At 49.9% G+C, this 26,667-nt stretch overlaps 12 protein-coding genes across 12 annotated transcripts; 8 read left to right on the forward strand and 4 right to left on the reverse strand.

The window, feature by feature from the left end:
- Positions 1-956: 956 nt before the first annotated feature.
- Positions 957-2,039, forward strand: Z518_11264 (uncharacterized protein; the record flags this gene model as incomplete). Its single annotated transcript, XM_013411208.1, has 3 exons — positions 957-1,464; positions 1,515-1,994; positions 2,035-2,039. 3 exons carry the CDS (start codon positions 957-959, stop codon positions 2,037-2,039), a joined length of 993 nt encoding a protein of 330 aa, XP_013266662.1.
- A 1-nt stretch (position 2,040) lies between these two features.
- Z518_11265 (uncharacterized protein) lies at positions 2,041-4,164 on the reverse strand (the record flags this gene model as incomplete). The annotated part of the gene is made up of 3 exons (XM_013411209.1): positions 2,041-3,913; positions 3,968-4,019; positions 4,068-4,164. 3 exons carry the CDS (start codon positions 4,162-4,164, stop codon positions 2,041-2,043), a joined length of 2,022 nt encoding a protein of 673 aa, XP_013266663.1.
- A 1,622-nt stretch (positions 4,165-5,786) lies between these two features.
- Positions 5,787-6,777, reverse strand: Z518_11266 (uncharacterized protein; the record flags this gene model as incomplete). Its single annotated transcript, XM_013411210.1, has 2 exons — positions 5,787-5,919; positions 5,975-6,777. The coding sequence occupies 2 exons, from the start codon at positions 6,775-6,777 to the stop codon at positions 5,787-5,789; spliced, it is 936 nt and encodes a 311-aa protein (XP_013266664.1).
- Positions 6,778-8,369: 1,592 nt separating this feature from the next.
- On the forward strand, positions 8,370-8,933 carry Z518_11267 (uncharacterized protein; the record flags this gene model as incomplete). The annotated part of the gene is made up of 4 exons (XM_013411211.1): positions 8,370-8,421; positions 8,475-8,585; positions 8,640-8,763; positions 8,816-8,933. The coding sequence occupies 4 exons, from the start codon at positions 8,370-8,372 to the stop codon at positions 8,931-8,933; spliced, it is 405 nt and encodes a 134-aa protein (XP_013266665.1).
- Positions 8,934-9,162: 229 nt separating this feature from the next.
- Z518_11268 (uncharacterized protein) lies at positions 9,163-9,461 on the reverse strand (the record flags this gene model as incomplete). Its single annotated transcript, XM_013411212.1, has 2 exons — positions 9,163-9,337; positions 9,427-9,461. The coding sequence occupies 2 exons, from the start codon at positions 9,459-9,461 to the stop codon at positions 9,163-9,165; spliced, it is 210 nt and encodes a 69-aa protein (XP_013266666.1).
- A 400-nt stretch (positions 9,462-9,861) lies between these two features.
- On the forward strand, positions 9,862-11,654 carry Z518_11269 (uncharacterized protein; the record flags this gene model as incomplete). Its single annotated transcript, XM_013411213.1, has 4 exons — positions 9,862-10,986; positions 11,035-11,264; positions 11,310-11,522; positions 11,579-11,654. 4 exons carry the CDS (start codon positions 9,862-9,864, stop codon positions 11,652-11,654), a joined length of 1,644 nt encoding a protein of 547 aa, XP_013266667.1.
- A 1,557-nt stretch (positions 11,655-13,211) lies between these two features.
- Positions 13,212-14,558, forward strand: Z518_11270 (uncharacterized protein; the record flags this gene model as incomplete). The annotated part of the gene is made up of 1 exon (XM_013411214.1): positions 13,212-14,558. One exon carries the CDS (start codon positions 13,212-13,214, stop codon positions 14,556-14,558), a length of 1,347 nt encoding a protein of 448 aa, XP_013266668.1.
- A 711-nt stretch (positions 14,559-15,269) lies between these two features.
- Z518_11271 (uncharacterized protein) lies at positions 15,270-17,494 on the forward strand (the record flags this gene model as incomplete). The annotated part of the gene is made up of 4 exons (XM_013411215.1): positions 15,270-15,787; positions 15,844-16,185; positions 16,241-16,669; positions 16,726-17,494. 4 exons carry the CDS (start codon positions 15,270-15,272, stop codon positions 17,492-17,494), a joined length of 2,058 nt encoding a protein of 685 aa, XP_013266669.1.
- Positions 17,495-17,914: 420 nt separating this feature from the next.
- Positions 17,915-18,298, reverse strand: Z518_11272 (uncharacterized protein; the record flags this gene model as incomplete). Its single annotated transcript, XM_013411216.1, has 1 exon — positions 17,915-18,298. The coding sequence occupies one exon, from the start codon at positions 18,296-18,298 to the stop codon at positions 17,915-17,917; it is 384 nt and encodes a 127-aa protein (XP_013266670.1).
- Positions 18,299-18,932: 634 nt separating this feature from the next.
- Positions 18,933-19,976, forward strand: Z518_11273 (uncharacterized protein; the record flags this gene model as incomplete). Its single annotated transcript, XM_013411217.1, has 2 exons — positions 18,933-19,319; positions 19,764-19,976. 2 exons carry the CDS (start codon positions 18,933-18,935, stop codon positions 19,974-19,976), a joined length of 600 nt encoding a protein of 199 aa, XP_013266671.1.
- Positions 19,977-21,873: 1,897 nt separating this feature from the next.
- Z518_11274 (uncharacterized protein) lies at positions 21,874-22,949 on the forward strand (the record flags this gene model as incomplete). The annotated part of the gene is made up of 3 exons (XM_013411218.1): positions 21,874-21,963; positions 22,015-22,642; positions 22,702-22,949. The coding sequence occupies 3 exons, from the start codon at positions 21,874-21,876 to the stop codon at positions 22,947-22,949; spliced, it is 966 nt and encodes a 321-aa protein (XP_013266672.1).
- Positions 22,950-23,363: 414 nt separating this feature from the next.
- Z518_11275 (uncharacterized protein) lies at positions 23,364-24,942 on the forward strand (the record flags this gene model as incomplete). The annotated part of the gene is made up of 3 exons (XM_013411219.1): positions 23,364-23,486; positions 23,566-23,832; positions 23,950-24,942. 3 exons carry the CDS (start codon positions 23,364-23,366, stop codon positions 24,940-24,942), a joined length of 1,383 nt encoding a protein of 460 aa, XP_013266673.1.
- Positions 24,943-26,667: the final 1,725 nt, after the last annotated feature.

A 26,667-nucleotide genomic window follows, 5' to 3' on the forward strand; every position in this document is an offset into this window, starting at 1 on the left:
AAGGTCCTTGTAAGCCGAACCCATTAATTCTTCTCTTCTAGATGCAAATTTTACAGGATCCGTCGCATGACTCATTACGACACTGGAAGCTAAATTGTTTTCAAGGCAGAAAAGGATAGGTGGTAGCTATTATAAAGAATAGAACGTACTCGTAGCAAAGGCCAGCGTATTGTTACAGCGAGAAATTGTAAGTCTGTGTGTTAAAGATTGGCCGAATCTATGAACAATCGTGGCCGTTTGATAGGCGCCGTCCTTGGCGTCTTGGCCAGAATCACAAGTCTAACGAATAACTCTCGTTAGAGTGGGCCCGAAAAGCAGCTCACGTGATATATCAACAAGCATTGTGTGATTTTACGGAGGACTTGTTCTATTTCGAAGGGGTCCAAGGGACCGTCAGACTATATACTTTCGAAGCGTGTACGAAGCGTACAACACTTCCGAAGGTCTTTACAAGCCTTGGCGTCGCCACATATCACAAGCAAAGGCCAGCAATGTCACGTGATCAATCCCTGGCTCACCACGAGTCCTCAACTCTCCTGCATCCTTCTCTACAATCGCCATCACAAAGACTTGGTCATTTTTCCTGTACAAGCTGAGAGCAATACCTTGCCGATATGGTTTCATCTTCATGAGGATAACGTTGGTCGCATCGTGCGTCCCAGTTAGAAGCGCTACAATTTCTACCCCAATCCAGACATTTAAATACCCCAATTTGGCCGCATGGGACATCTTCTACTGGGATGACAAATCAGGTCCTGACGATTCAAGGAAAAATTGTATAAAGCAGTCATCGTACGTCGTTGTTCGCCTGCCCTTCTTCAATAGGGGTCAGCAATTAGTATCTAGACTTTTTGTTCCATTCCCGCTCCTTCACTCATTCCTAGGCGAGTTCGTTCAACTTCCATCTCTATCATCTTTTGGCTTGATCAAATCTTCACACCACCGTCGTTCCCACAATGCCCTCTCAAACTGTGTTCCGATTGACATCAAGAAACGGCTTCGACGGGCTTCAGGCTTTCACCGAGCCGATCCCAAGCGCGGGAAAACACGAAGTCCTTGTCAAAGTGCGAAGCGTGGCATTGAATTATCGGGACATCGCCATCGCGACCTCGAAATATCCGCTCCCCGTGAAAGATGATGTGATCCCTTGCTCGGATATGGCAGGTCAGGTTACCCAAGCGGGCGATCTCGTGGACGAGATCTCTGTAGGCGATGCTGTGGTTGTGCCCGGCAGTCTGGCGTTGCTGTATGGGCCCCTGAAGGATGCACTCAACACGCTCGGCGGTCCGAAAGACGGCGTACTCAGAGAGTACATCGTCGTACCGGCACATGCGGTCGTCAAGCTGCCCAATTCGTCTCATAGCTTCAATCAATGGGCTGCATTGGTGACAACTGGCTCGACAGCGTGGAATGCATTTTATGGTTACACGCCGTTGAAGCCGGGGCAAACTGTGCTCGTTCTTGGTATGGCCGCACCCCGAAAAGTGAAAAGAAGATTGACTTACCGTTGACAGGGACTGGAGGAGTTTCGTTGACGGCTCTTATCCTGGCCAAAGCTGCTGGTGCAACTACCATCATAACGTCGTCCAGTGACGAAAAACTCGAATATGTCAGAGCCACATACGGTGCCGACCACACAATCAACTACAAGACGCACTGCAACTGGGCTGCCGAGGTACAGCGCATCACCAACGGCGAGGGTGTTGACCACGTGATAGAGGTCAGTGGTGTAGGAACGATTCAGCAGAGCCTTGAGTCGGTTTCATGGGGAGGGACTGTCTCAGTGATTGGATTTTTGACGGATGTCTCCCAAGATCAAATGCCCAATGTTACTTTCCTCGCGCTGGCCAAAGGCGCTGTCCTTCGTGGCATCTTGGGCGGGTCGAAGCAGCAACTCGAAGAAGTGGTCAGATTTATGGGGGGTCGTGAACTGTCGATGCCCGTGTCCAAAACATTTGGCTTCAATCGAAATGACATTGTTGCAGCATTCCAATGTGTAGCATCCGGCGAGCATATTGGCAAAGTGTGCATCAGTCTAGACTAAGAAGCATCGGTTAGGAGTTGGAGACCAGCCGAAATGACGTTGTCGATCTCCAGAACATGAGCGCCTTGAAACATTCTAGCCCACAACTGGACCACCGTCGTAGCCATCCATCGAATACGAAATACATCATCTTCCAGGATGTCCGGCGTCTCGGCCAAGGAGGTCTCTTCAATAATCCCCCTGATGATTTCCAGAAGCCTCTTCTCGGCTGGACGTAGTCCTTCGACGCCACAAGAGCTTACAACCGTCGAAATCAACTCAAGCCAGTCTTTGAGCAGAAGAGCACATTCGAGACTGCATAGCGAATGCTCGATGCTCCGGAAAGGTAATTTGATGCGAGCAATCAATTCGAGTCCCAGACGCACTGGCATACTCAAGACATGTGCAGCATGGAGAACAGCTCGATCAATGTAGGGCGACCTGTTTAGAGACGGTCTCGCACCAGTGATGCATCGCAAATCGTGCGAGAAAAGTCCTTGACTCAGGCCCAAGTTCGAATTCAGACGGATATAAGCAAGTCGCAGCAAGGCAGTTGCATTGAGCCCCAGTGGTCCCTTGGCCGACAGCGGATCGAGGGTGGCTTCATGAGTGAGCTCCCAGGATAACTGCCAGGCACGGAGCGCAGTCTCAAAGGACTTGATGGTCTCTGGCTGGAGCGATCCTGAACAACCCCGGCGCTTGATAAGGATCTGCTGAAGCAGCCCATGGATGAGTAAATAACTGGAAAACGGAGACAGACCTGCATCTTCCGGGTTTCCTTTGCCGTCTAGGACCGCGCAAAGAGCTTCCTGAAAGCTCCGCTCGACCTGACGGGGGCTCTGGCGCCATTCGCTTGCACTCGTCGACTTCCATTGCTCTGCGTTACTGGGCAGAAAAGAGCCAATTTCATGATTCAGAATCAAAGGAGGTGTGTTAAAAGCGATACTGTGCATGTTTAACAGCACGTAGGCTGCAAATAATGTCCTTCGCCTTTCCTCGATAGCGATCCACGACGGCCAGTCAGCATCCTGTGGCATTTCATCCGACCCTGATATTTCATTCTGCCTGACCAGCGTCGCCAGCCGATTGCTCATGGAAAGCGCATCTGGTAGAATATCCTTGTCTGTCCAAGATGCAAAGGTAATGAGCAAGACGAACGTTTGTAATTTTCCTACACTGTTTCTCTTGTCGCGTATCGAATCACTCTGTCCAGACAGGAGGCTTGATGACAACTGGAAGTCCTCACGACGTATCTTCTCCAACAAAATTGCCTTCGCGATAGAATACAGCTCGAAAGATCCTGAGTATTCAAATCTGTACAGAGCGCCGAGCACAGTCACAGCCAGGACTAGCTCGACGTCCTTCCGCTCAATTGAAAATGTCGCAGGGTGGACAAATGGAAGATGTTCTTGAACACACCTGAAATATCCTTCCAAATTCCGGGCCAGGGCGTTCCTGGAGGGCAGGGCACAACCAATGGGAAGTACTTCCGAATAAGCCCGGACTCTGAGGCAGAATTTGTCATATTCAACGCCCGAGACAGACCACGGTACGGCAGGCTGACAGGTAACGCCATCGGCCGGTTCGTTGGCTTCGAAGTCATCCTCAATATCATTCGTGCGGGGGAGGTGTGAACTGAAAAGTGGAAAGCCGTTCGAAGGCGCGGGTTGAATCCTTGGTGGCACGTCGATCAGCGGAAAGCTGCTGTCAAAGAGCGTGGCTGGCAACATATCTTGCATGAAAAAGTCGGGATCCCAGAAGAGATCTGAATCACCTGTAATTCCCTCGGTGATTTCGTCGGTGGTCGGTTCTGGCGCCACTTCTGCACACGGTGATGAGACGTTCTGTAGCGAAAGATGCGATAACTTGTAATGGCGCGACAAAAGATCTCTATCATGTATGTTACGCACGTATTGCCAGCGTCATTGGATGACAGGGGCTCACCGTCTGGTAAAGCTCTGTCCACAATCGCAGACGAAAGGCCTTTCACGCGTATCTGCCAACTGTCAGTGAATTCGGCTTTGCATATAACGGCCCAACTTACGCGTGCGCTCATGCCGGAGCAAGTGCTCCTGCCGCTTGAACTGCTTCCCACAGTACCGACATGGGGTGATGGTCTTTTTGGGTCTGCCTCGAGGCATCAGGGTGTTCCGGGAGGGTGTTTTTCCTGGCTCCTGTGGATTTAGTCGTGGTATACCTATATGTAAGGATTAGCGGCTATGTGAATTGTGCTCAGCAATTTGCTTGCGGCCTTGTATTGCGACGAAAGAGCTAACATGATGGAGGGATGTGAAAAAGTGTTGTGATGACTTAGCAAAATCCGCTTTTGGGAGTAGCCAGACACGTGATGACTTCACGTGACACAACTTGACGGCCAACTCTGCGGATAAATGGGCGTTCTTCTAGCCAGTAACCCCTTGGCCCTCCCAGGCTCCTACATTTTATAAATACACTTTAGCCTGGGCAATTTGACCAGAAAGCTTAGAATCTTCGACTCCATCACGGCGCCAGCTGGAGCAGCATCTGACATCGAGCCTCTCCTTCTCAGCTTCGACCTTTTATTGCGGGATCCGAGAGGTCTGCCTTTGGGTCGCTTCTTTGTTCGACCTTCATCAGGGGTCATTGCCAAAGGCAAACTCGAAGCATCGGGCATTAGAGGAGAATGGATCTCCTCCACAGTCCACCAAGGGTGGGATCTCAATGGTTTATATTGGCTTGACTCACCGCACGACGTGCTGGTTGTCGAGCTTCGCTCGCCGGTAGGTCAGTGCTTTCTGCCTTCCCTCTCGTGGAGTCAAAGATCGACTCCGAGATACATCGTTTCTTGCCATTCATCCTCGTTGGCGATCAGCACAATCCTCAAAATATGTGTGTCGTCGTACGCGGTTGCTCCGTCGAAGTTCCCGTCCGGGTGAGCTGGATGGCAGAATACACACCATAGACTTTTGAGCCGGTTCCGAAGACCCTATAATACCAGCGTTATCAACAGCAGGGTCTCCGGGGCAGATCGTCGGGGACGGAGGCGGAATGTCCCCCACCGTGACCTCATCGCATGTCACCATAGGTGGATCTACACCACTCTGTTGCCTGTGGGTTGTGGGACTCGGAACTTCCTCTTCTCTGCACAGAGTCTGTTGCGTCCATCCTTAACTTGTCGTTTCAATCTTGCCGGAGTGTAAGCTACCGAAAGTATCCCCTGTCCGCTTGACTGCCCCCGATCTATTCAAAACATGACAATGTCGCGCCTTCGGCCACCGTTCTCTTAACTTTAGGAATCGCGCTGCTCGCTCTGTTTCTGCGGCACTGAACGATATCTGATGGATATCTGCGAGATGATGAAAGCGTTGATCCAAATCGCCGAGTTCTTCAAACTTCCGGCAGCGTAGATGGCGGCAGCGCCCCGGACCCAGTTCGCCCCAAATCAAGATGGCAGGGGACATGCGTATTCTACTCGCTCACATTCGTGCGCTGGTGAAACCTGTCTTCTGGCTCGATTTGAAGCAGCCATGTCGAGTGCGTCGTCGTCTCGACGCAAGGGGCGCTGTTCTAGAAGATGGGCGAGTGTGAGGGTGAGCTGGACGGAGCTGGATGAGCCGTGAATGAATCGTGGGTGTGAGAAGGGCATGATTGGGGTGAGCAAACGGGAGCGCGACACCGACGAGAAGGAAAATCAAAAGTAAAGAATCAGGGCCATACGACCAAATAAAGGACGGATATCATGGGCGCCGCGCGCCAGCGAATCCTTCGAGCTTGATTTTGTTTTCTAAGGGCCGAGCAAAAATTCCGCAACGACAGCCATGTATTTATCCGGAATCTCGACGTTGGTGCAGTGGCTGGCGCCGGGAAATGTGTACCATTTCACTTTGGGAATGCCGGAGAAGTATGGGTAGACACAACTTTAGAAGTAGGTGAGTGATTGGAAGGGGTATTCAGATGGTGAAAAACACATACCTGTCTCTCGCCTCGTCAAACTCGGCATTTAATACTAGTGTTGGTACGCTAATCTTGTGTACTTGATCAACGACACTCCAATCCTTCAGGTTTCCAATAACGGTGAATTCGCTTGGTCCGTTCATTGTCATATACACGGTGTCGTCCTTCTCTACCCAGGCAAACGTGTCCATGATGTCTTTGGGAAACGGGAAGATACGGCATACGTGCAGTTTGTAGAAGTATTCCACGGCAGAAGTGTATTCTGGGTCCTTGTATGTTTTATCAGCTTCATGCCTTTGTAGGGCACGTTCGATTTCTGGAGGCAGTTGTTGGCGCCATTTGTTGCAGGATTCTACCCACAACGGCATGCTGGCCGGAGAGTTGGAAATGATGAGCCTTTTGAGACCTCTGTGGCCACGAATTGCGAACATTGCACCCAACATGCCACCCCACGATTGTCCGAGCAAATCAAAATCGTTAGCGATGCCGAGATGTTCGAGAAGATTGTCCAACTCGGCAATGAACAACTCGGGTTGCCAGAAACTCTCGTCCATTCTCTTCTCGCGGATATGCGTGGAGAGACCCGTCCCAATCTGGTCATAGAAGACGACAGGGATCTGATATTTGGGGTCGCGGGCCAGGGCAGATATGGAAAGAAGGTAGTTGTGTGCCATACCTGGTCCTCCATGGAGGGTTACGAGAGGACGTCCGCTGCGAGAGGATTTCAAGTCTCCATAGACTTTGTACCATGTCTCGCAGGGTTTGGGAAGAGAGGCATGTTTAAAAGCGACAGTTCCCTCTACGACTTTGGTGGTGGTCATCGTGTTGGAAGTGAAGAAAGTTTTGTGGTGGAGTTGTGGAGGTTGATCCCTCTTACAGCTCGAGGCGAAGTCTGTGGCGAGATTTCAGGTCGGATAGTAGAAAATTAGAAAAGAGAGGGTGAGAGCGGAAGAGTGAGGGAAAAAAAGGAAGAAGAAAAAAGAAATGTAGGGGTGAGCCTGCCTTTGCCCTATTCCTATTATCTCATACCAGGCCCGCCTTTTGCAATTCGAAGCCCAGAGCATGCAGCGAGCGAATGGATGAGCTTGATCCAATCTCGTAGACCAGTCTTGACGCGGAACAACTAATTGTCCAATCCTCATCATGAAATCCGACAGACGGGCGATTGTCTAGGAATAGAACCCTGTGTTGCGTACTCACCTTCCTGATCTGGAAGTTGATTTCATGAAAGTTTTCTGGCTGGAGAGAGGGGGAATTTCACGGACATTGGGTTCGGCTAGTCTGACGTGAGGTTTGGTTGGAGGACACGAGGCGAGAAGTGATGCATTTCCGAGTGAGGAGGAAGATCCGCCGACGACGAGGGATGGAAGAACATGAGATCGAGGAACGAGATGGAGGCGGCGAGAAGCTGTTAAATAAACGAGGATGAGGACGCGGGGTGTATATGAACAATTACACAGGTCAAAGGCGTAAACCCAAAAAGAATTCTCCGGAGGGGTAAAATACTTCTATTGTAGCTTGTACATAGATAACTATCCGGACAGTCCTAGTAGGTATGTGGTGAAGGAGGCGCATTCTATATGACCTTACGCATGCCTTGCATACACGTAGGGGCGGGGTCAAAGTTTGTCCGTTCATGAAGCTGCTTTTAGCAAACTGTCAACCAAGAGACTCGGGAGCACTATACAATCAAGGGTTGCCGGGAAGTCTCGACAGGAGTACTCAGTCGTGTTTAACGACCTCTATCCATGCGGGGCATGTATCTGTCGCTTTGCCTGTGATACCCGGTTAAGGGACGCGGACACTCATACATGTGCTGTACCAGGAAGCTGAGTCGCCAGGATCCATATCTTTGCCCAGCTGGGAGAAACTTCGAGGGGCCGGATATCGTATCATCTACCCAAAATGCGTAACATGATACGAGAGTGTTTGGACTTGAATTCTTCGTACTTGTCTCTCTCACCGCTTCACTCTTTGAATCCTTATCCGGGCCCCATGTTGTAGCTTTTCGTGCCTTTGCACACCCCGGACCAAAATGGTCATTCGTCCTGTCAGTTCTCTCCTATTCCCCTTCCCCCAATCGTCAGCTCAGCATCTTCCCGTCCGCCTCTTGACAGATAGTGCTTGGGACATGTGTTTCCTCTTGCATGCTATCAGTTCGATGCATACTAGAGTCGACGAGTCTCGAAGGGGTCTGGTTTTGGTTCGGTTGCAACAGGGGTATGTCTTCTCGATTTATTTCGTGTTCTGGGGACCCGGGTTCGAAAGATGGACGAGAGTATTTGAGATCGACGTCTTCCTCGATATTCGCCTTCTGTGTCGCCCGTCTTTCTTCTTCCTGACCCTCTCACTCTCATTGCTATTTTCAAATCCTCATCTTCAAACTTAACCCTGACGTGAACAAGTGGACATCATGGCCACCACCGGAGGCTGCTTGTGCGGTGAGATCAAGTACGAGTACACCGGTTTGTAACGTTCAAATCTGACACGTCCATCCCGAAGCCTAATCTTTTAACAGGCGATGTTGCCTTGAAGGGGTTCTGCAATTGCAAAGATTGCCAGCGTTGGGGTGGTGCCACTGGTCTTCCAAATGTAGTGGTTTCGCGGACCGCCTTCAAGGTGACTGCTGGTAGAGTTCATCAGTTATCGTGTTGGTTTGAGGGAGCTGACCTTGGCTTCCCAGGCGAACCAAAGACCTTTGACGTTGTCGGAGGCAGTGGAAAGATCAACAAACATTTCTTTTGCGGGACATGTGGCTCAAGTTTGTACTGTGAACTGGAGGTGATGGAGAGTATGACTTGCATCAAGTATGACAACTCGTCCATTTCCTATGCGGATTCTAACCAAAGTTTCCTTCAGGGCGGGTAGCTTGGACGAACCAGATGTCAAGGAAATGCAGGTTGAATTCTATGTTAAGGACCGCGTTAGTTACCAAAAACCACAAGAAGGTGCGAAGCAGGTCCCCGCCTTCGGTTGAACCGAAGCCTGTCCTACGATTCCAAATCTTCAAAGATCGACAGGTTCGAAGAAGGTATGACCTGGAAGAGTGCCACAGAAGTATGAGAACCACAGTATGAAGCATAGTCCTAAATCATAACCCATTCCCTGGAATCAAATACCTCCCACTTGGAAAATCATTTTCGTGGTTGTATGGGATCGGAGAATGAAGTCTCCTTCATTTCTTACTCGCCCTGCGCTCAAGGAATTCATTTCACCTTCTTTGGCTCATATCCAAAGTAACTCTTGCCCATCCTCACACCTTTTTGCCACAGCCCCGTAAAACTTGAATCTTGATCGGGATACTTCTCAATCTGATCCCGGCGGATGCGAAGGGTAGCAGCAGAGAGACCGACGCAAACGGAGAAGACAGGGTCGACGAATCTGCGCGCCAGGACGAGTCAGTACAATCTTGAGCTTTAGGTCAGGAGAAGAGAGCAGCCGATGCAGATGGAGATGTGATATCAACATACTTTGAAATCAACCACGGCTGAGCGACGGACGCCATCGTGATATGAAATATAGAGATGGCAAGATGATTGGAGGCGCGTGGTAACAGCTCTAGGAGTAGAGCTGCACCCGACGTTTGGTTTTACAGATCTAGTTGGAGATTGGCGGCAAGCCCTACTCACTTCGACCCATACCCAGACGTCGCCGCTTTTAAACCTCTCGGTCCCTGTGGGACCGCGATTCTCACTACTAGCACCTCACTGATTGCCTCCAACCTGCATCCTCTAACCTATGAGGGTATACTGTGTGTGCCCTACACTGTAGCTTTTCCTCCACTGATTGAGCTCGTCATTGCATTCAAGACGTTTACGACGACCTCAGAGCCCTCGGGATCCTGGTAGCGCCGGGCCCTCCGATTTCCTCATCGATTTATTCGACACCCGAGCACTCCAGTCGCGATGTCTCCCTCCTTGAGACCCAAATCCAAATGGACTCAGACGAGCATCCAAGACTTACCTACCATCCCCACAATCGAGGAGATGACGTCTTGGGATAAGGAGAAGGTGGTTCGGTGGATCCTGCAAAGAGACAAGGGCCTTCTGGAAGGGCATGATTTGAAATATTTTAAGCAGGCAAACATCCGCGGAAGAGCCTTCTTAAGGTCCAGTTACGACTTCTTCCGTAACGAGTGTAGCTTGTCCCCTGGAGCCAGTCTAGAACTCGAGGAACTTGTGGATGAAGTTAAGAAGGACAATCTATCCAAGAAGAGGAAGAGGGATGAAGCAGACATAGCTGAGCCGTCCATCTCGCCGAAAAGACATCGTCATGAAGATTCATTGCCGCCACTCGCCGCCAAAGCTCGTGAGCGACGGAAACATATCAGAGAGATGATCACTGCCGTGAGCGGCTTTTCCGACCAGCACTCTAGTTCCGTCGATCCCTCTTATCCCCTTCCTGAAGCCGTCGACAAACTCTCCGACCCTGCCTTTAGAGCCACATTTCTGTTCCCATTTGTCGGTGTCGCAACGCCAATTCGATTCAAGTTGGTCAACGGAAAATGGCAATACGTGGGAAGAATGAAGTTTAAGGACCTTCTTCAAAAGATGGAGGGTGTGCGAGTCAGTGAGAATTACACCACCACTTGGCTCTATGGTACTCGGGGATATGGGAAGTCTCATCTGCTAGCCGCCCTGGTGTGCTATTTGGCTGCTCAAGATGTCAAGGTCGTCTATATCCCGGACTGCCGTGAGTTGGTTAAGGACTTCATTGAATACGTCCGGGCCGCAATGCTGTTTGCTTGGGCAGACGATATCGCCGCTCTGGAGGAGATCATGACCCTGGAAACTGAGGTAGGCATCAGAAACTTCCTTAGGAGGCAGGATAACGTCACGTTTGTCATCGATCAGATGAACGCCTTGAAGGTCTCTACCGATAATACAAAGCACGTGGATGAGTGGTTAAATCGTTTCGCTTATGGCCACAATAGGGTCTTCAGCTCCTCCGCAAACTATACGGACTACCTTGAACAGTCGATCAGACAGAATTCGAACAATGTGCTACAGGTGTATGGCGGGTTGGATAAGGTCAGTCAGGGTAAAATTGTCTCCCTATAAGCCTTCTAACTCGATTAGATGGAGATGGAGCAGTGGTGGAAGCAACATGACAAGATCGACATGGGAGGCTACGACCGGAATAGAGTCGAAGACATCACAGGGAGCATCCCATTACTCTTGGACAAGTGCGTGGTAGATGGAAAGATTGATTTGACCGTGGAAGAGTTGCAGGACGTCTATGACAAAGCCGTGGCTTTCGTGCAGAAAACGAGCGAAGTCACACAGGGAAGTTCTTCGAGATGGCAGTGGTAAGTCCGACTTATTGGACTCCCTTGACATTACTGACTTTTAAGGTATTGTGACTTCGTAACGGCGTGCCTCTGCCACAAGCAGGTGCCGTATGGATTGAATAGGCATCTCGACCTGGTGGACCATCGATATTTCTATCGGTATCGCTATCAAAACAACTGGTATGGTGGCTACACGTGCGGGTTGGCCCGTAACGCTGTGGCAGACCAGCTCCTTAGGAAGGGCATTGATTTCGCCAATACTGACTTTCTACTTGCGTAAGACCGCTTCGCCAGAAACCCATCCGTCGTCGGGTTAATACTGGAACACGCAGGACTTTCATCTATCCGGTCGAGGGGTTTAGCTATCGGCAAGAGAATCGTAAGGGAGATGAAGTTAAAGATACTTGAGGAACCCCCCGTGTTCGAAATGGCCGTCACAAAAAGTCCGGTGCAGTACCGACCTGAAAAGTTTCAATTACCCCGCTGTCAACGGAGTAATTTTCTAGATCAAGCCCGAGAAAGACGAGAATTCGAATCAAGAGAAGAATAGCGAGACGAAGGAAGGGAAGAATAACGAGATGAACCAGGAAGAAATTAACAAGGTGATCCAGGAGGGGAATGATGAGACGAATCAGGTCAAGACTGACAAAACAAATGAGGAAAAGAATGGCATGACGAAGGCGAACGAAAAAAAGAAGCCGACATTATTGATGTTCCCCCTTCAAGTCACACCGGCACCAGAGAGCCACTCGGATTCCCGTGAGAAATTCTTCAGATATACGGCAAGGCCATCTCTGATCTCTCCAATTTGATCTGGAGCTACAGTTCCTCTGGATCAACCCTAGGTTGCGTCGCGATCTAGAACATCGAAGATCCACCACGACCGAAACATCGAGAGCGTTACATTACGTTCAAGGGCATCAACAATGACATCTGGGAGGGAGTATCAGAAGTACGCAGCGGCTAAGAAAAGGCTGGAAAAAAATGAACCTAAAGTTGCAAAACCCAGAACTCCCAACGCCAAAGTCGCTACAACTGAGGGTGCCACGACCAAAGTTTCTCCAACTAAAGCTGCGAAAACCAGAGCTCTAAACGATGGGCTGCTCAAGCAGGCACAAACGGACGCGTGAAGCGATATGAGGTGGGCTAGACGGACACTGGATGGTGTTGGTCAGCTTCATCAGTTGATGGAGGGTCAGAAATTGCCAAAGGCAGCGGGTCTTTTGAATGGAGACAGAACCTTGGACGACGAGGATAATACATGATTTCGTGGAGATCAAAGACTAGAAACTCTCCATGTCTATACTTGGGACGTTTCATGTGCACCCAACATCATGTTATAAATGTAGCAGTTATCACGTGGTCTATCATGGTAACCGCTACTACCCAGGAACTAGCCAGAAGCCATGCTGGCCCATGTGAGTAATTCTGCAAACACTTGACCCACAGAGGTTCGCCCGGCAGGTAGTCCTGTGGCGGAAATTAGTTTTAGCACCTCTTCTTAGATCGATGTCAATGTTCAAGCCTTGAGGAGAGAAGGGGGTGCAACTTTTAAAGATAAGGTTGCAGCGCTCGTAGTTGCCAACATCGATGTAGACACCGATCTCCTCCCCCGCCGTACCCCGAGGTCAGCGTTAGCAACATCGATATCGTGAGAACCCTGAAGGGTCGAAGGCGGTGAAACGCAGCGAGGCGGGACGTCCATTATATTTGTGCCCTTGGAGCCGCGGCATATGCGCAACAAAGAATTCTAGCCACAGACGTCGAAACCTTTGACGCTGCTTTTGAAGACATTCTCGGGGTTATGTTTCTCCGTTCTGCTTCACCTACCGCCCTCGCTCACTCTCATGCAGCTTTTTTTCCATCTCGAAAACATTACCTCCCCCAGCGCTCTCGAATCGCGAGAGTAAACAATGGCTTCTTTAAGATTTCACACACCCAGAAATCCACCGAGCACTAGCACCAATGTCCGACCTCCTCCAAGTCCTCCCAGATTTCAATATCAAACCATACACACATCTCTTTTATTCTCTCGAGAAGAATGACATGACTATCGCTGACCTTGTCACCCTAGACCCCAAAGAAATCGCCCGCAGGTGCCCCCTACCTTCAGTCGATGTTCAGAAACTTGTAGCGGACGTGATCCACGGTTTACAACAAGATGTAAAGGGTGGGGTCAGGAAGAAACACAAGCTCGCGGCTCCCGCCAACACCGCAAGCGAGACAGAAAAGAGCGAGGAGAAAGAACAGAAAATCACGAGACACGACAACAAGGTGAAAACATTAGACGGTGTTCTTGACCAAGCTTTCAATGGCGGCTTCCAACCAGGACATATTACTGAAATCGTGGGAGAGAGTGCCGTTGGCAAGACTCAATTCGTTCTGGGACTCCTTCTCTCTGTTCAACTGCCTCCACCCCGCGGACTCGGTAAGGGAGCAATCTACGTGTCGACTGAAGCGCCACTCAACACCCATCGGCTCAGGGAAATGCTCCTTTCCCATCCCGAGTACGAAAACTTAGCCCCAGAAGATCAACCGTCCCTGGATCGTATACATACAATCGTGATCACTGACCTGGAAGTGCAAGAACACGTTCTTCGCTTCCAGTTACCCATTGCGGTTGAACGATACAAAATTGGCTTGATTGTGTTGGATTCTGTCGCCGCCAATTTTCGGGCCGAACACGAAACTCGAACACCTGCCGGCTTAGCCGAGCGAGCAGCGGAACTGAGTAAGCTGGGCAACATGCTCAGACACGTTGCAATCCAATATAACGCCGTGGTCGTGGTGACAAATCAAGTGTCGGACCGTTTTGATGATCCTAGGTGCCTCCTACGATCGTCATCCCCTGTAACAACATCCTCGCCGGCGTCTGCTGGTCCAAATGTTTCGGTAACACTGACTGGACGTCGAAGTGAAACGCAGAGCCTGGACCACCAACAACGGTTTTTTACAGGATGGGGGGAAGAGAAACAAGAAAAGAGGAGCCAACTGAAGAATCCAGCGTTGGGTCTGGCTTGGGCAAATCAGATTTCTGCTCGCATTGTCCTGAAGATGGAGTGTGAACGCCAAGAGTACACCGGAGGGAATATCTGGAGGGACCAAAAGAAACGACGAACGATAGCGGTGGTATTTGCACCTTGGGCGGCTCCGACCTATCCTCCCATTCGATATGAGATCGGCCAGCAAGGAATTGTGTCCATCACGGGCCCGGACAAATCCGAAGAACCGTCCAATCTCATGGACCAAGTGCATGCAGATTTGCTGGACGAGGCGCTCTGGGCGACAGAAGATGATGACGAATTTCCATGACCAAGAAACTTCCGCGGCATGTGCAACGACTCCTGTTTAGATGGGAAGGGGCTCTTTGTATTATGTATGACCCGGGTGGAAAGACGGAGGTTAATTTACAGTAGAGTCGCCATCGGCATATAGTTGATGGCAGAAGAAGGGATGTCGATAGAAAGAGAGCGCTCCTCTCGTGCTATTGGTCTCGGGTATTAGTAGACTTTCTGGGTGGTCCAGATGAGGCATGTCCATGCGATCGCCAGACAGGACAGCTCAAGGCCGCTTCCGATTTGGTAGATTTTGGGACATCTCACGGCCTATACATTCACAAGCTTGGGTCTGTTCCGCAATTTCTCGCCTGTTCTTTCCTCCATTACTCTTCCTTGGAATGGACATCGTCAAGGTAAACGGCGCAAACTGTCCTCATTAGCCACCGCTGAACTTCAGTGTGCTATCGTCGGGCTGGGATCCTCCTTCTACGGCAAATCTTGCACTTCTTGTCCACTTGGTTGATCCCAAAGCGTAGGGAGAAGTCCGACAACCTTCCCACACTATGCGTGCTAGCCAGGGAATACTTCATCTACAACATCCATCCATTCCCAACTCTCTATCATTCGTTCTTTCGTCCAGTCTCTGACATTTATTTTTTTTTTTTTTTTTTTTTTTCCTCTTTTTTGGGAGGGAAAGACCCCAGCTCGACATCCATTCACCTCCTTGTCTTCCTGCGAGGCCAAGATGGCTGCCTCGAATGGGAACGAACATATTGTTCTGAAAATGGTACACAAGCACCCTCTGGATCAACTGAGCAGTGAGGAGGTCAATATCGCGCGACAAGCTGTCCTAGACGCTCGCAAGGCTACAATCCTTTTCCGTAATATCTACACCGCCGAGCCACCTAAAGCCAAACTCATCAAGTTCCTCGACGCTGAACATGCCGGGACCCTCACCTCGGGAACTCCGCGGCCCCCTCGCCAGGCTCGTGTCCAGTATGATGTTGTTTTCGAGGATCGAAGCCATGAGTACATGGAATCCGTGATCGACATTGCCTCGGGAACGGAGGTGGATCATCGACAGGTGGACAAGAACTTGCAGCAATCGTTGACGGTAGATGAGTTCAGGGAATTTAATGAAGTTTGCGTCAAGTCGGAAATATTCAAGAATGCTATTAAGGAACTGAGCCTCGATGAAAAGTTTGAAATCGCCATTGATCCGTGGCCCTATGGGGGACCGGATCCTGGCGAGGTCACTCCTCGGTATGTCTAAACGTCATCTCCCGACTGTTTTTGACCGAGTCTAATGAATATTCCAGGTACACCCAAGGTCTGTGTTTCGCTAAGCTACGAAATGGCAACCCCGACAGTAATCACTATGGGTTCCCTCTGCCTATTATTCCGGTGATGGACACATATAAGAAAGAGATCATTCGTATTGACCGTCTCGCCACGGGTGGCACCGAAGACGGGTTGGAATACAGTACTCGAGCCAAAAAAGTTCTTGAGCATTGCCGACCGGCTGAATACGTTCCGGAGCTGCTGGACACTCCTCTCCGCACGGATTTGAAACCGTTGAATGTACTGCAACCAGCCGGGCCATCATTCGCCGTCAGTGACGAATCGCTTGTTGAATGGCAGAAATGGAGATTCAGAGTTGGGTGTGTGTTCACCGTCTTGTCCTCGTCGCGAATTGCTGACTCTCTATTCCCATAGATTCACCCCTCGCGAGTGTGCAGTCCTTTATGATGTCCACTATGATGGCCGAAGTGTGCTCTACCGATTGAGCTTGTCGGAAATGACAGTGCCATACGGTGATCCTCGCCCACCCTTCCAGCGAAAGCAGGCTTTCGATTTCGGCGATGCGGGAGCCGGTCGATCTGCAAATAACCTCGCACTTGGCTGCGACTGTCTGGGCGTAATCAAATATATCGACGCTATGCTTGTGGACTCAGAAGGTAGACCATCAGTGTCGAAGAACGTTGTCTGCATCCACGAACAAGACAACGGTATCGGATGGAAACACACCAACTTCAGAACGAATCGAGCCGTGGTAACAAGGTCTCGAGAGCTTGTGGTTCAATTTATTATAACTCTTGCAAACTATGAGTATATCTTTGCCTACAAATTTGATCAAGCAGGAGGGTAAGTTTAACATTGTGCCTGGCTATTCTGATGGATATACTAACACTTTACCACAGTATAACTGTTGAGACTCGAGCTACCGGCATCGTGTCAGTAGTCAACATTGACCCTGGCAAGGTCAGTCCATACGGAAATGTTGTATCTCCAGGGGCTCTCGCACAGAACCACCAGCATATCTTTGCAGTTCGAATCGACCCGGCCATCGATGGATATGCCAATACGATATTCACGGAAGAGTCGTTGCCCATACCTATGAATCCCAAGACCAATCCTTTCGGTAACGGATACAAGGTTGTCCGGAAGCCAATAACGAAATCAGCCTCCATTCACGCTTCGCCCTTTACCAACTTGACCATTAAAATGGCCAATAGCAACAAGATTAACCCTGTTTCTCAAAGACCTGTGGCATACAAGTTCATTCCATCGCCTTCTCAATTAATCTTGGCCGATCCGGAATCCATTGTGGCCAAGCGAGCGGCATTTGCTCATCACCACGTCTGGGTGACCAAATACAAGGATGGAGAATTGTTTGCCGCGGGAGAGTTTACCAATCAATCGCAAAAGGAGGTCGGCGGTGTTGCGGATGCGGCTGCTCGTAATGAAGACGTGGAGAACGAGGACGTAGTGGTATGGAATGTCTTTGGTCTCACGCACAATCCTCGTGTGGAAGACTGGCCTGTCATGCCAGTGGAAATCCATCAACTTCATTTGAGGCCGGCAGACTTCTTCGACAAGAACCCTGCATTGGATGTTCCAAGCAACAAGAATCTCGGCAGTGTGGAAGTCGGACGAGAGACGAATGGAACTTGCTGCCACGCTAATTGAACGGTGAATGGGAATGGCTCTGGATCTGGCTCCGCATATGCAAGTGAGAATCTGAGGCCTTGGCGCGCTATTTCGTCATGACCATTTTTCAAAAATATTTCAACTCGTCCCAAAAAAGCTTCTCTTGGACAAGCTCCTCCGATAGCTTCCACAGCTTTTCTGCCTCGTTGCTCGACTTTGCTCGAATATGGGCATCGTGGGAGATCTGACAATTCTTCAGGTACGCTCCTCATCCTTCTATCCCGTCTTTAATACCTAGCTTGGAGTTTGTCGCAGCAACCAAGCTCGTCGAGGCTCCTGCACCTTGCGTTTTGAAGCTGAACTCCCCCTTCTGAACTCTCGCCATAATTGCCTCCAATTCTTCTATCGTTGCATACCTCCCCAGCTCTGTCTTGACTTCTCCCGGATGAACGCCAACAATCAATATGCCGTGGCTGTTGTATAGTCTTTTGGAGAGCCCAATGCCGAATAGTACATTCGCCGCCTTGCTTTGTGCGTATGCCATAAATGGTATGTACGCCGTATTGGGCCCATCGTGGATTCCCCAGACTTCGAGGACCTCGTGGTTTGGGCGTTCCTCTCCTTGGACTTCTTTTCAAAGCCGATATCGCTCCATCTAATACCGGCCACTTCAGCTGTGCCAGAGCTGACGTTGACCACACTTGTTGCTCCTTTGGGGCTAATCTTCGGTGCCTGGAATAGTTTGGGCATGATGAGATTCGTGAGCAAGAAATGCCCGATATGGTTTGTTGCGAGATGCAGCTCAATCCCATCTCCATTGATTGTGCGTTTGGGAGTGCTCATTATGCCAGCATGGTTCACCAGTATGTACACCTAGTCAGGTCTCCCTTACAACCTCTCTTTCCCCATCCCCCGCGCCGGGAGAAGAGGGTGAGCTTAGTGCATGCATGATAGTTACGTAGTCTTAGTTGAGGGATGTTCTCTGCACTCAAGCCTAGTCCATTCACCCTTCTTCAGTTGGATTTGAAGCACGATTGGTTTGAAGCAAGTTGGTGAACATGGTCCAAGGGCGCAATTCGCTCTAAGATTTCTACAGTAGACAATCATCCGCAATTGGCCAAATCATCAAATATCCAAACACTCAGCAGCACATCTCTGCTATTGTCTGCTTGATCCCATCTCTTCCGGCCTAATTCCCTTATGCATTGTTGCCGACGATGCTGCAGCGCTACATGAAAGTGACTCTGCACTATAACTGAGCAACTTATCCAATTACCAGACCCCTACCGGCGCATTTGTTGGGGGGAAAGAGAGCTGGCCCCGGTTAAGGTCATGCTCAATCATATCCACCCCAGCCTGCGCACTCAACGTGGTCAAAACAGCTATATATTGGGAGAAATGGAAGGCTACAATGTGATGATTATAGTCCTGCACAATATTAGGACGAATGCAGCGATCCACCATTCCGATTTAGCTCATGAACGACTTCCTCTCGATTCGGTTCGGGTTGCTAGTAGGAATCGGCGACGGGAGCGCCCACGAAGAAGGGAACTGTCACGATATTCGATTTGGAGATATGGTGATCAACAAGCCAACAGCCAGCTTCGGTGGAGTTGTGCAGGGCAAGCATTCGACAGGTGGTGGCTTCGAACGCACCAATGTCGGCGAAGCCTCCTCCATTCCTCCAGACGAGCATGGAAAATCTAGCAGCCGACCATCGAATGAAGACATTGCGAGTTCCGCAATATTTATCCTCTATACTGCTGCAGTATCCGGCGATGGAGGAGGAATACTCGTGGCCAGGCGCCTAGCACGATCGCTTGTTTCGGGGCTGACTCCGCTCAGATACACTGATACAAATGACGTACGTTGCCCCCCAGGGGCAAGGGGGTGTAGACTGACGACGAAGCCCCACCCTTTTTGGTGGGTCCATGGATCGGATCCGATTTTCCGCACAAGCTCCCATCGGATCCAGCCTGTGGACCATGTGCCCCCGGGGCCCCTTCCTACTCGACACCGAGTGGACCACCCCTAACGGATCAAATATTTTCCGGGATCACCCGTCATCGGATCCAATCCGTGGACCATGTGCCATGGCCCTGGTGTTGGGGGGGAAGAAAAGGGCTGTTCTCCTCGACGTGGTTCATGGATTGGATCCAATGAAATCCAATCGCAATCTGTCTGGCGAACAATTGTCGAATCCGAGACGATATTACCTTCCTCGTCATACTCCACGCGAGTAGACAGCTTGCGATAGTTACAAGTTTGGTCTCCGTGGTGGATACAACGAAAGATGGCTGCAGGATAGCGACGATTGCCGCCGCCTGAGCCGGCGACGTCGAAGCCTTCCATCAAGGCCCAGATACGCAGACGATGTTCCGCCTCTACCTTCGACTGGAAGACCTCGCCGGTGGCAAGCCGCAGTCTCCAGGCCGGAGGGGCATTATTGACGACCCTTTCAAGCGGAGCCCGATACTGCGGACGACAGCCAGGGCGGGCTGTCCAGGCTGCGGCGGCATAAATAAGAGCAGAAGAGGCCATATTGCTGGCGGAAAACACCACAGTTGCCTATATAAGCGTTGACGATAGGGTCAAATGCTGGCAGGGTTGGTAAGTATGAAAAGCAATTCGATCAGATGGTAAGTTATTCAACGCCTTGCAGTTTCCCATTCAAATTACTATGCGTGTGTCAAGACTGGGCATACGTCATTTGTGACAGTGTATCTGTGGGTGCGACTATCCTCATCTTGGCTGTCCGCGTTGCCGCCATGGCGATAAGCAACAGATCGTGGAAAGAGTCGATTTTTCGTAACTAGAACCCTGAATTCCACTACGGCAATGGTTGGATCAGCTCATACGGTGGCCGACGGTGCTGGGTTCCGAGACCCACGACTGCGCCAGGAGAGCAGTTTTGGGATCCTGAACTTGCTGGTTCGGCCGACATCGGTCTCGAGGAGGTCACACCTGGCTGACACTGAGAGGCAACAGTACAAGCAGATGAAGACACGGTGCTATCAGTTGCCACCAGTACCGACACTTAATCCCATTTCTGACCGATAACACTATTGACAGCTTAACCCGAAACTATATCGCGGTCAACGCTCTAGAGAGGACATCAACGTCGGAATCAGAGCTGACTTCACTGGAATCTTGCAACTCCATCATAGCATAAAAGGGCCTCAGAGACTCATCCGAGATCGTCTGCTCTGGTCTGAACATGTTGTGGCTTTGGGAAGTATGGACCTTCTGGAGTATTTGTTGCGGTGGAAGCATCTCATCTGAGACCTGAAAATATAGGTCTTTAGCCTTGACAGCTTCCTGAAGAGTCCATATTCTTCATAGCGATGCAGACGTGGCAAGCCTTGCCCCAAGTTCGAACTCGAGAGGCGCGAGATGATACCGAAAATTGACTTGTTTCGAGGCCGAGAGCTATTGTCAGCATCGCGGTAAACTCGCCCTGTCACGAACCAGGTTCTGACAAGTTTATAAGCTAAGAGGTCCAAGTTTCTGTCAGGAAATGACAGGATTCTTAGTCTTTTTGGGCGATCCCCAAGGGACTGTGGACCTCTTCCTGGCAGATCGATAGATTGTTTTGGCAAAGTGGCCAGATAGTAAGAAATAGCTACTCGCCAAGTCAAATATTCCATCAAAGTCCTATCGAACTTGATAGAGGGTAAGGCTGAGTATTCCCATCCACTCTGCACAAACACTTCTATAGAGTGTGATACCACCAAGAACTTGAGGTGATTGGATGATGAGCACAGACTGTAGGGCCAACATCTCTGAGGAGAAACTTTGCAGCTCCCTTGGTCGAGCGGCGGTGACATAACTGTGTCATGTGAAAATAAATCGATCGCAGGTAGACTTACAACAATATCTGAATCCTCACGGTCCGCTAAACAGCATGCGAAAAGCAGATCCAAAGGGTGCTTCGACTTTTCAAGGCTGTCTGATTTAGGAGTTCGTGTAATGCTTGACGCCGAAGAACTCTTCTCCCTTCCCCCTAGTTTGTCTCGATTATCTCGATTGTCGAACTAGCAAACAGATCTGTCTCCTTTTATCACTCATATGTACGACACGCCAAGTCCCGAAAGTGAGAACCTTAAAGCAAGCACTCGCGCTCTCCGCCACCCAGCCGCTTACAGTCTAGGCACTTGACTTGGTACTCCGCCCCGCCCATGGACAACCAGTGATCAGTTCTTTGATAACGATTCTATTTGTTGAAAATATCCTCCAAGTCTCATACGGAGCTCCTACGACATGCGCCGAGCTATTGATATCTCCACTGTACAGTCTCCGAGATGAACTCGCCAATTGACCTCGAAGTTACCCCAGGCAAGGTTTAAAGCTCTGCCGCATCGCATCCGCTGCAAGGTCTTCTGCTTTTGAGCTACTCTCCGCACAGAATCACGGTCAACATGATGATGCGGCTTATGACTTTAGGACTCTGGGCCTTGACGATTCTGCCACGTATTGTTGTGGCACATATCAATATCAATTACCCACTGGTATGTTCCTATGGCTATGCTTCACTGCCTTTTTGCTGAAGAGATCTCCAGGGTCAATGGAACTTTACTGAAGAGGAGCAAGAAGAAGGTGCTTTCTGCGGTGGAGGGACGTCCGGCAGTGCGAGTGCATGGCTCGCTCAAGATCCATTCATTTCGCTCTCTGGAGATGCGGGAGAGACCGTGACCGTGCGCTTCATATACTCCAATTACAATCCAAACGGCACCGAAGTCTTCGAAGGCTCGATTGACAATCCTGTCGACTTCAATACCACGCTGGTCGAGAATGTTACCATCCCTGACTCCGGAAATCTCTGCGTTGACACAACCTTACCCGAGTTGGCGATTGGTGCGGTGGGCGTCCTTTATATTGCTGCTGTGGATCCACAGACCGGCTCAAACGTCTCATCTTGTGCTACGATCGAGTATATCCCGGAGACTTTAGAAGGACAGCTAGTCCCGGAGACAAATCTTACCTACCGAGAGTTCTACTGCTCCAACTCTACTGATTTACCGGTTGCGGAGACGTCGTGTGATTGCCACTGCCACGATGCAGAGCCACACTGTACTGGTGTATGCTCAGACGAGGAAATTGAGGCTGCTAGGGATCAATGCACTGCTGAGTATGAATCGGGTGGCGGAGGTGATGAAGAATGCGACTGCCATTGTCATGGTGAGGAAGGTATGTAGCGCGATTTCCTGTTGATGGACAATAGCGGAGACTGACTCAACCGTTTATAGAACATTGTATCGGCAACTGCACTGAGCAACAAGAAACGGAAGCAAGGAATGAATGTGCAGCATCCGCTACGGTTTCCAGTGCTACCACTGCACCAACCGCAACTGGAGAGTCTGGCACCGTTACAGCAACCGCTTCCGGGGCAGCAGCCACTGCAACTGATGTTGGTTCTGCTGCCTCGAATCTGGTTTCTATGCCGGACCAAGTCATTGGCTTCGCTGCACTAGTGCTAGCTTTCATCTTCTGTTGAGGTGGATGTGTCACAATCGATAAACGGTATCAAACCAAAGGCCAGTTGCCATGAGTTCTATCATGTCAATAGATTGTCTGCCGCGTTCCATCTCGGTAAAAGATAAAGGCTGGGTGAATGTTGTTGCAGGAATTTGTACCACTTTAACATAGTCCCTTGAAGCAAGCGTTTGCTCGTCGATCTGAGATACGTTTGAAAGCAACGTGCTATGAAATGGCGAGCAGGATCCTGCCGGGAGTTTGCCGAGGGTAGACAAGACAGCTGCCAAGAAGCCCGCTCTTTCCTTCGATTAAGGTCCTCACTTTTCATGCATGCAGGGTACCCAAGATATAACAAACCTTGTTAGCTGGCGAACGTAGAAAGGCGATGACCTGACGCCGACTGTGCACAGATTACGTGCTGAGCTAGACGACCATGAAATGGTCATTTCTCTGGTTCAGCCTCAGCCTCGTTGCTTTTCATTGGGCCACTTTTGGAGCCTGCGCACAGCATCCGCCGGATGAGGCACAAATATGTGATTCTGCTCTACACCTACCTGTACGTTATGTTCATTGTTTGTCGTGGCGACGCGGATGACTATCTGCGCGAGAATGCCTAGCTAACAACATTCTTCTAGCTTACCGTATACGAAACACACATCAACTTCCTCACAATATCTCACAGAGTCTCAAATCCATCGTCGCATTTAGAACGGCATGAAAAAGAGAGGTCAGCTCTACTATCTCGGCTTCGGAGCGGTAAGAATGACGTCCGAAGCAAGAAGAGACCACGATATTTCATGTTGAAAGCACTGTACGGACTTCAAAGGTACGAAGAAACAAATCAGGGAGAATTAAAGAGGCTGCAAAGCCTGTATGAAAGCATTTCCAAAGTACAGAGAAAAGTAAGTCTGCGATCCACAAACTTCTTTGCCCTTCGAGACCAAGCATCGCGGTAATAGCGCCCAATATCATCAACCCAGCCTAACTCTCACCCTACCCTGCTGATAAGGAAGCCGAAGTTCATCGAGTCAAAATTGAACTATACAACCAAGTTTGACAAATGCAAAAGTCTGTTCTCCTCCAATAATCAGCTGGTGAGAAGCATTGTAGAGAATGCTTTTCGGTACTACGAAATCAGCAATGACGAGCTCGATTCTTTTGCTTCCTCAGTCGAAAAGACTGAAAAGCCCGACAGGATCAGTATTTCTCAGGCTCTCAAACATGTTGTGCGCGACTGGTCGCAGGATGGGTACCATGAGTGGATCGAGTCGTACCGGTGCATCATCGAGACACTCAAAATCTTCTTCCCTGACCATGCCCCTACCGGGACTGCGAGGCTTGCCAAAAGCCCTCTAAAGATCCTCCTCCCCGGTTCCGGGCTCAATCGCCTTGCTCATGAAATTTCTAAAATTGGTCGAAACAGCTTTGAAGTCACAGCCAACGAGTTCTCACCGTATATGAATATCGTATACCGGTACCTGACAACCATTACCACTCCGTCATCTCTATATTTGTATCCATATCTCGACAATTGGTCGCACCAGCCTTCACTCTCCGAGCAGCAACGAGGTGTACACTTTCCTGATACGCTCCCATCTATGTCCGACGTCCTACTTGTCGAAGGCGATTTTACGCACGTCTTTTCGGGGTCTGAATGGGCAGCGAGCCAGGACGTGCTGATCACACATTTCTTTCTCGACACCGCACGCAATGTACTATCGTATGTCAACACGATACGCCGAGTCTTGAAGCCCGGAGGTGTCTGGATTAATTTCGGCCCATTGCTCTGGAGTTATAATACTCAATTAAAGCTGTCCCTTGAAGAAATCGTGACCATAAGCGAGGCTGTCGGCTTTGATTTCCTCGAGACGAACGACAGTTTCGGTCCCAAAACACTAGGACATTTGCCTGTAAGAAGCATTCATGCGCCGTACGGTTTCAATCAAAGGGCTTTGACGGAGAATGCTTACAAAGCTCAATTTTGGGTGGCGCAAAAGAAGACCTGGTCCTGACAGCATACTAACAGAAGAGGTGACAGAGTCTGATGGCCACGAAAAGGTATGCTAGATCCTGTCCCTTATACCAGTTGGCTAGTGTGTATGCCAACTGCTATGTCGCTCGCGAAGCGGGAGGCGATTGCTATCAGTCGTCGAGGCCCAACCATTCTGCGAAGCAATATCGACGATGGGGCAGAAGGGCGTCAATGGTTAGCCAATTATTAGCTGATAGAGAGCTCATGCAGACATGTGAAGTACTTGGTACGGTGTGCATGATCCAGCGGAACTCTCGGGCTGTCATCCAGATGGATCAACAAGGCTTTTTTTTCAACGGTTACGATAGGAGTCAATATCAATTCGTTGCTGACCAAACACCCTAGGTAGCAAGAATGCACGGTGTACGTTATACTGAACGTGCTGGTAAAGGAGCTGCGTGAGAAGAGAGATTGAGTCGAGTCTAGTCTGTACGGAATCTTGCCGTTCTGTGGCTTCTCGGAAAACGATTGTGTAGGAATCAGCCTGCATGTCCGATAATTCGTTGATATTGAATGAGAGACAACCGGTCTCGATCTCCGTTCGCAGTCAACGGGCTCTAATCGGCTTATAGAATCGGAGCGCCCTTCTAATTTACTATTACAGTTACGAACAACCTAAAGCAGCGGGATCGGACGGATGGAAAAATACCGATACGAGCGACAATGGCTTTGCATCATCCCCAATAAGAAAGAGATCTGGGCAAGAAATGGTGAAGTCTAAAAGTGAAATCTATTGAAAAATAGTTGGCCTTGCTGCGTGTGATATATTGGCGTTTGAGATTGGTAGCTCTCGTTTCTACGAAAAGTGAAATCCGTTTCCTATATTCTTGTTCGCTTGTACATTGGGAGCAGTTTCAGACTTCGTTGCCTTGTCCTACCAACAATTGGATCATCATCCCTGCAGGAATGATTGGCTATGGTTCAATCTATGACAATTCATACTCCGTGCATAGTACCTAACAACCCGGTGATGACTTCAGCCGGACTTAATCCATTTCGAGAAATGACGGAGACGAGGTATATTGTGGCCATGACGGTTGTAGACACAATGCGGCGACCTTCAACAACTGGAATAAGCGTCACACAGCAGGGCACCAAAGTGAAAAGCTTTCAAGATGCAACTTGTTCCTGGCTGCGACCGTCGTCGGCGGACTGAGTTCACCACCAGAAGCGTCGAGTGTGTCTGGAGGTGTTTGGAGGTGAAGCAGCAACTGAGATCCTACAAGACTGGCCAGATTGATGTCGGCAACGACATGCCGATGGGTCAGGGGGCTATGTGGACCCGTAATCTTGGAAAAACTCACGCCCGATCTTTTCCGGCCCTCCGGTTGCGACCGAGTGGGTATAATGGTGTAAAGACGGCTCTATCCTAATTATGCTCAGTTCGATTGGTGTCCTTTGGGAGGCTTCTGATAGGTAATAGGAGCCTTGCAACGAATCCGACAGTCATACTATAATGCGCGGAGTATATGATTACCGGCAGATCCTGCCTGTCGGCTGGCGGCCCTTTATCTCCCTGTTACGGCAATTTGTGAGACCGTCAAACCGTCAGAACAAAAGTGTTCCCTTGGCGCTCTTCTGTATGAAGCTTCCACCGAAACCCGTGTCAGATCGTGTCTCCAAAAATTGGTACACAAGCTGGAACGCTGAAGACTAAATCCAGAATCAGAACGCTGTTGTCTGTCTACGCAAAGAACATTTCGAA

Source organism: Rhinocladiella mackenziei, assembly GCF_000835555.1.
Source record: "Rhinocladiella mackenziei CBS 650.93 unplaced genomic scaffold supercont1.12, whole genome shotgun sequence".
Lineage (NCBI taxonomy): Eukaryota > Fungi > Ascomycota > Eurotiomycetes > Chaetothyriales > Herpotrichiellaceae > Rhinocladiella > Rhinocladiella mackenziei.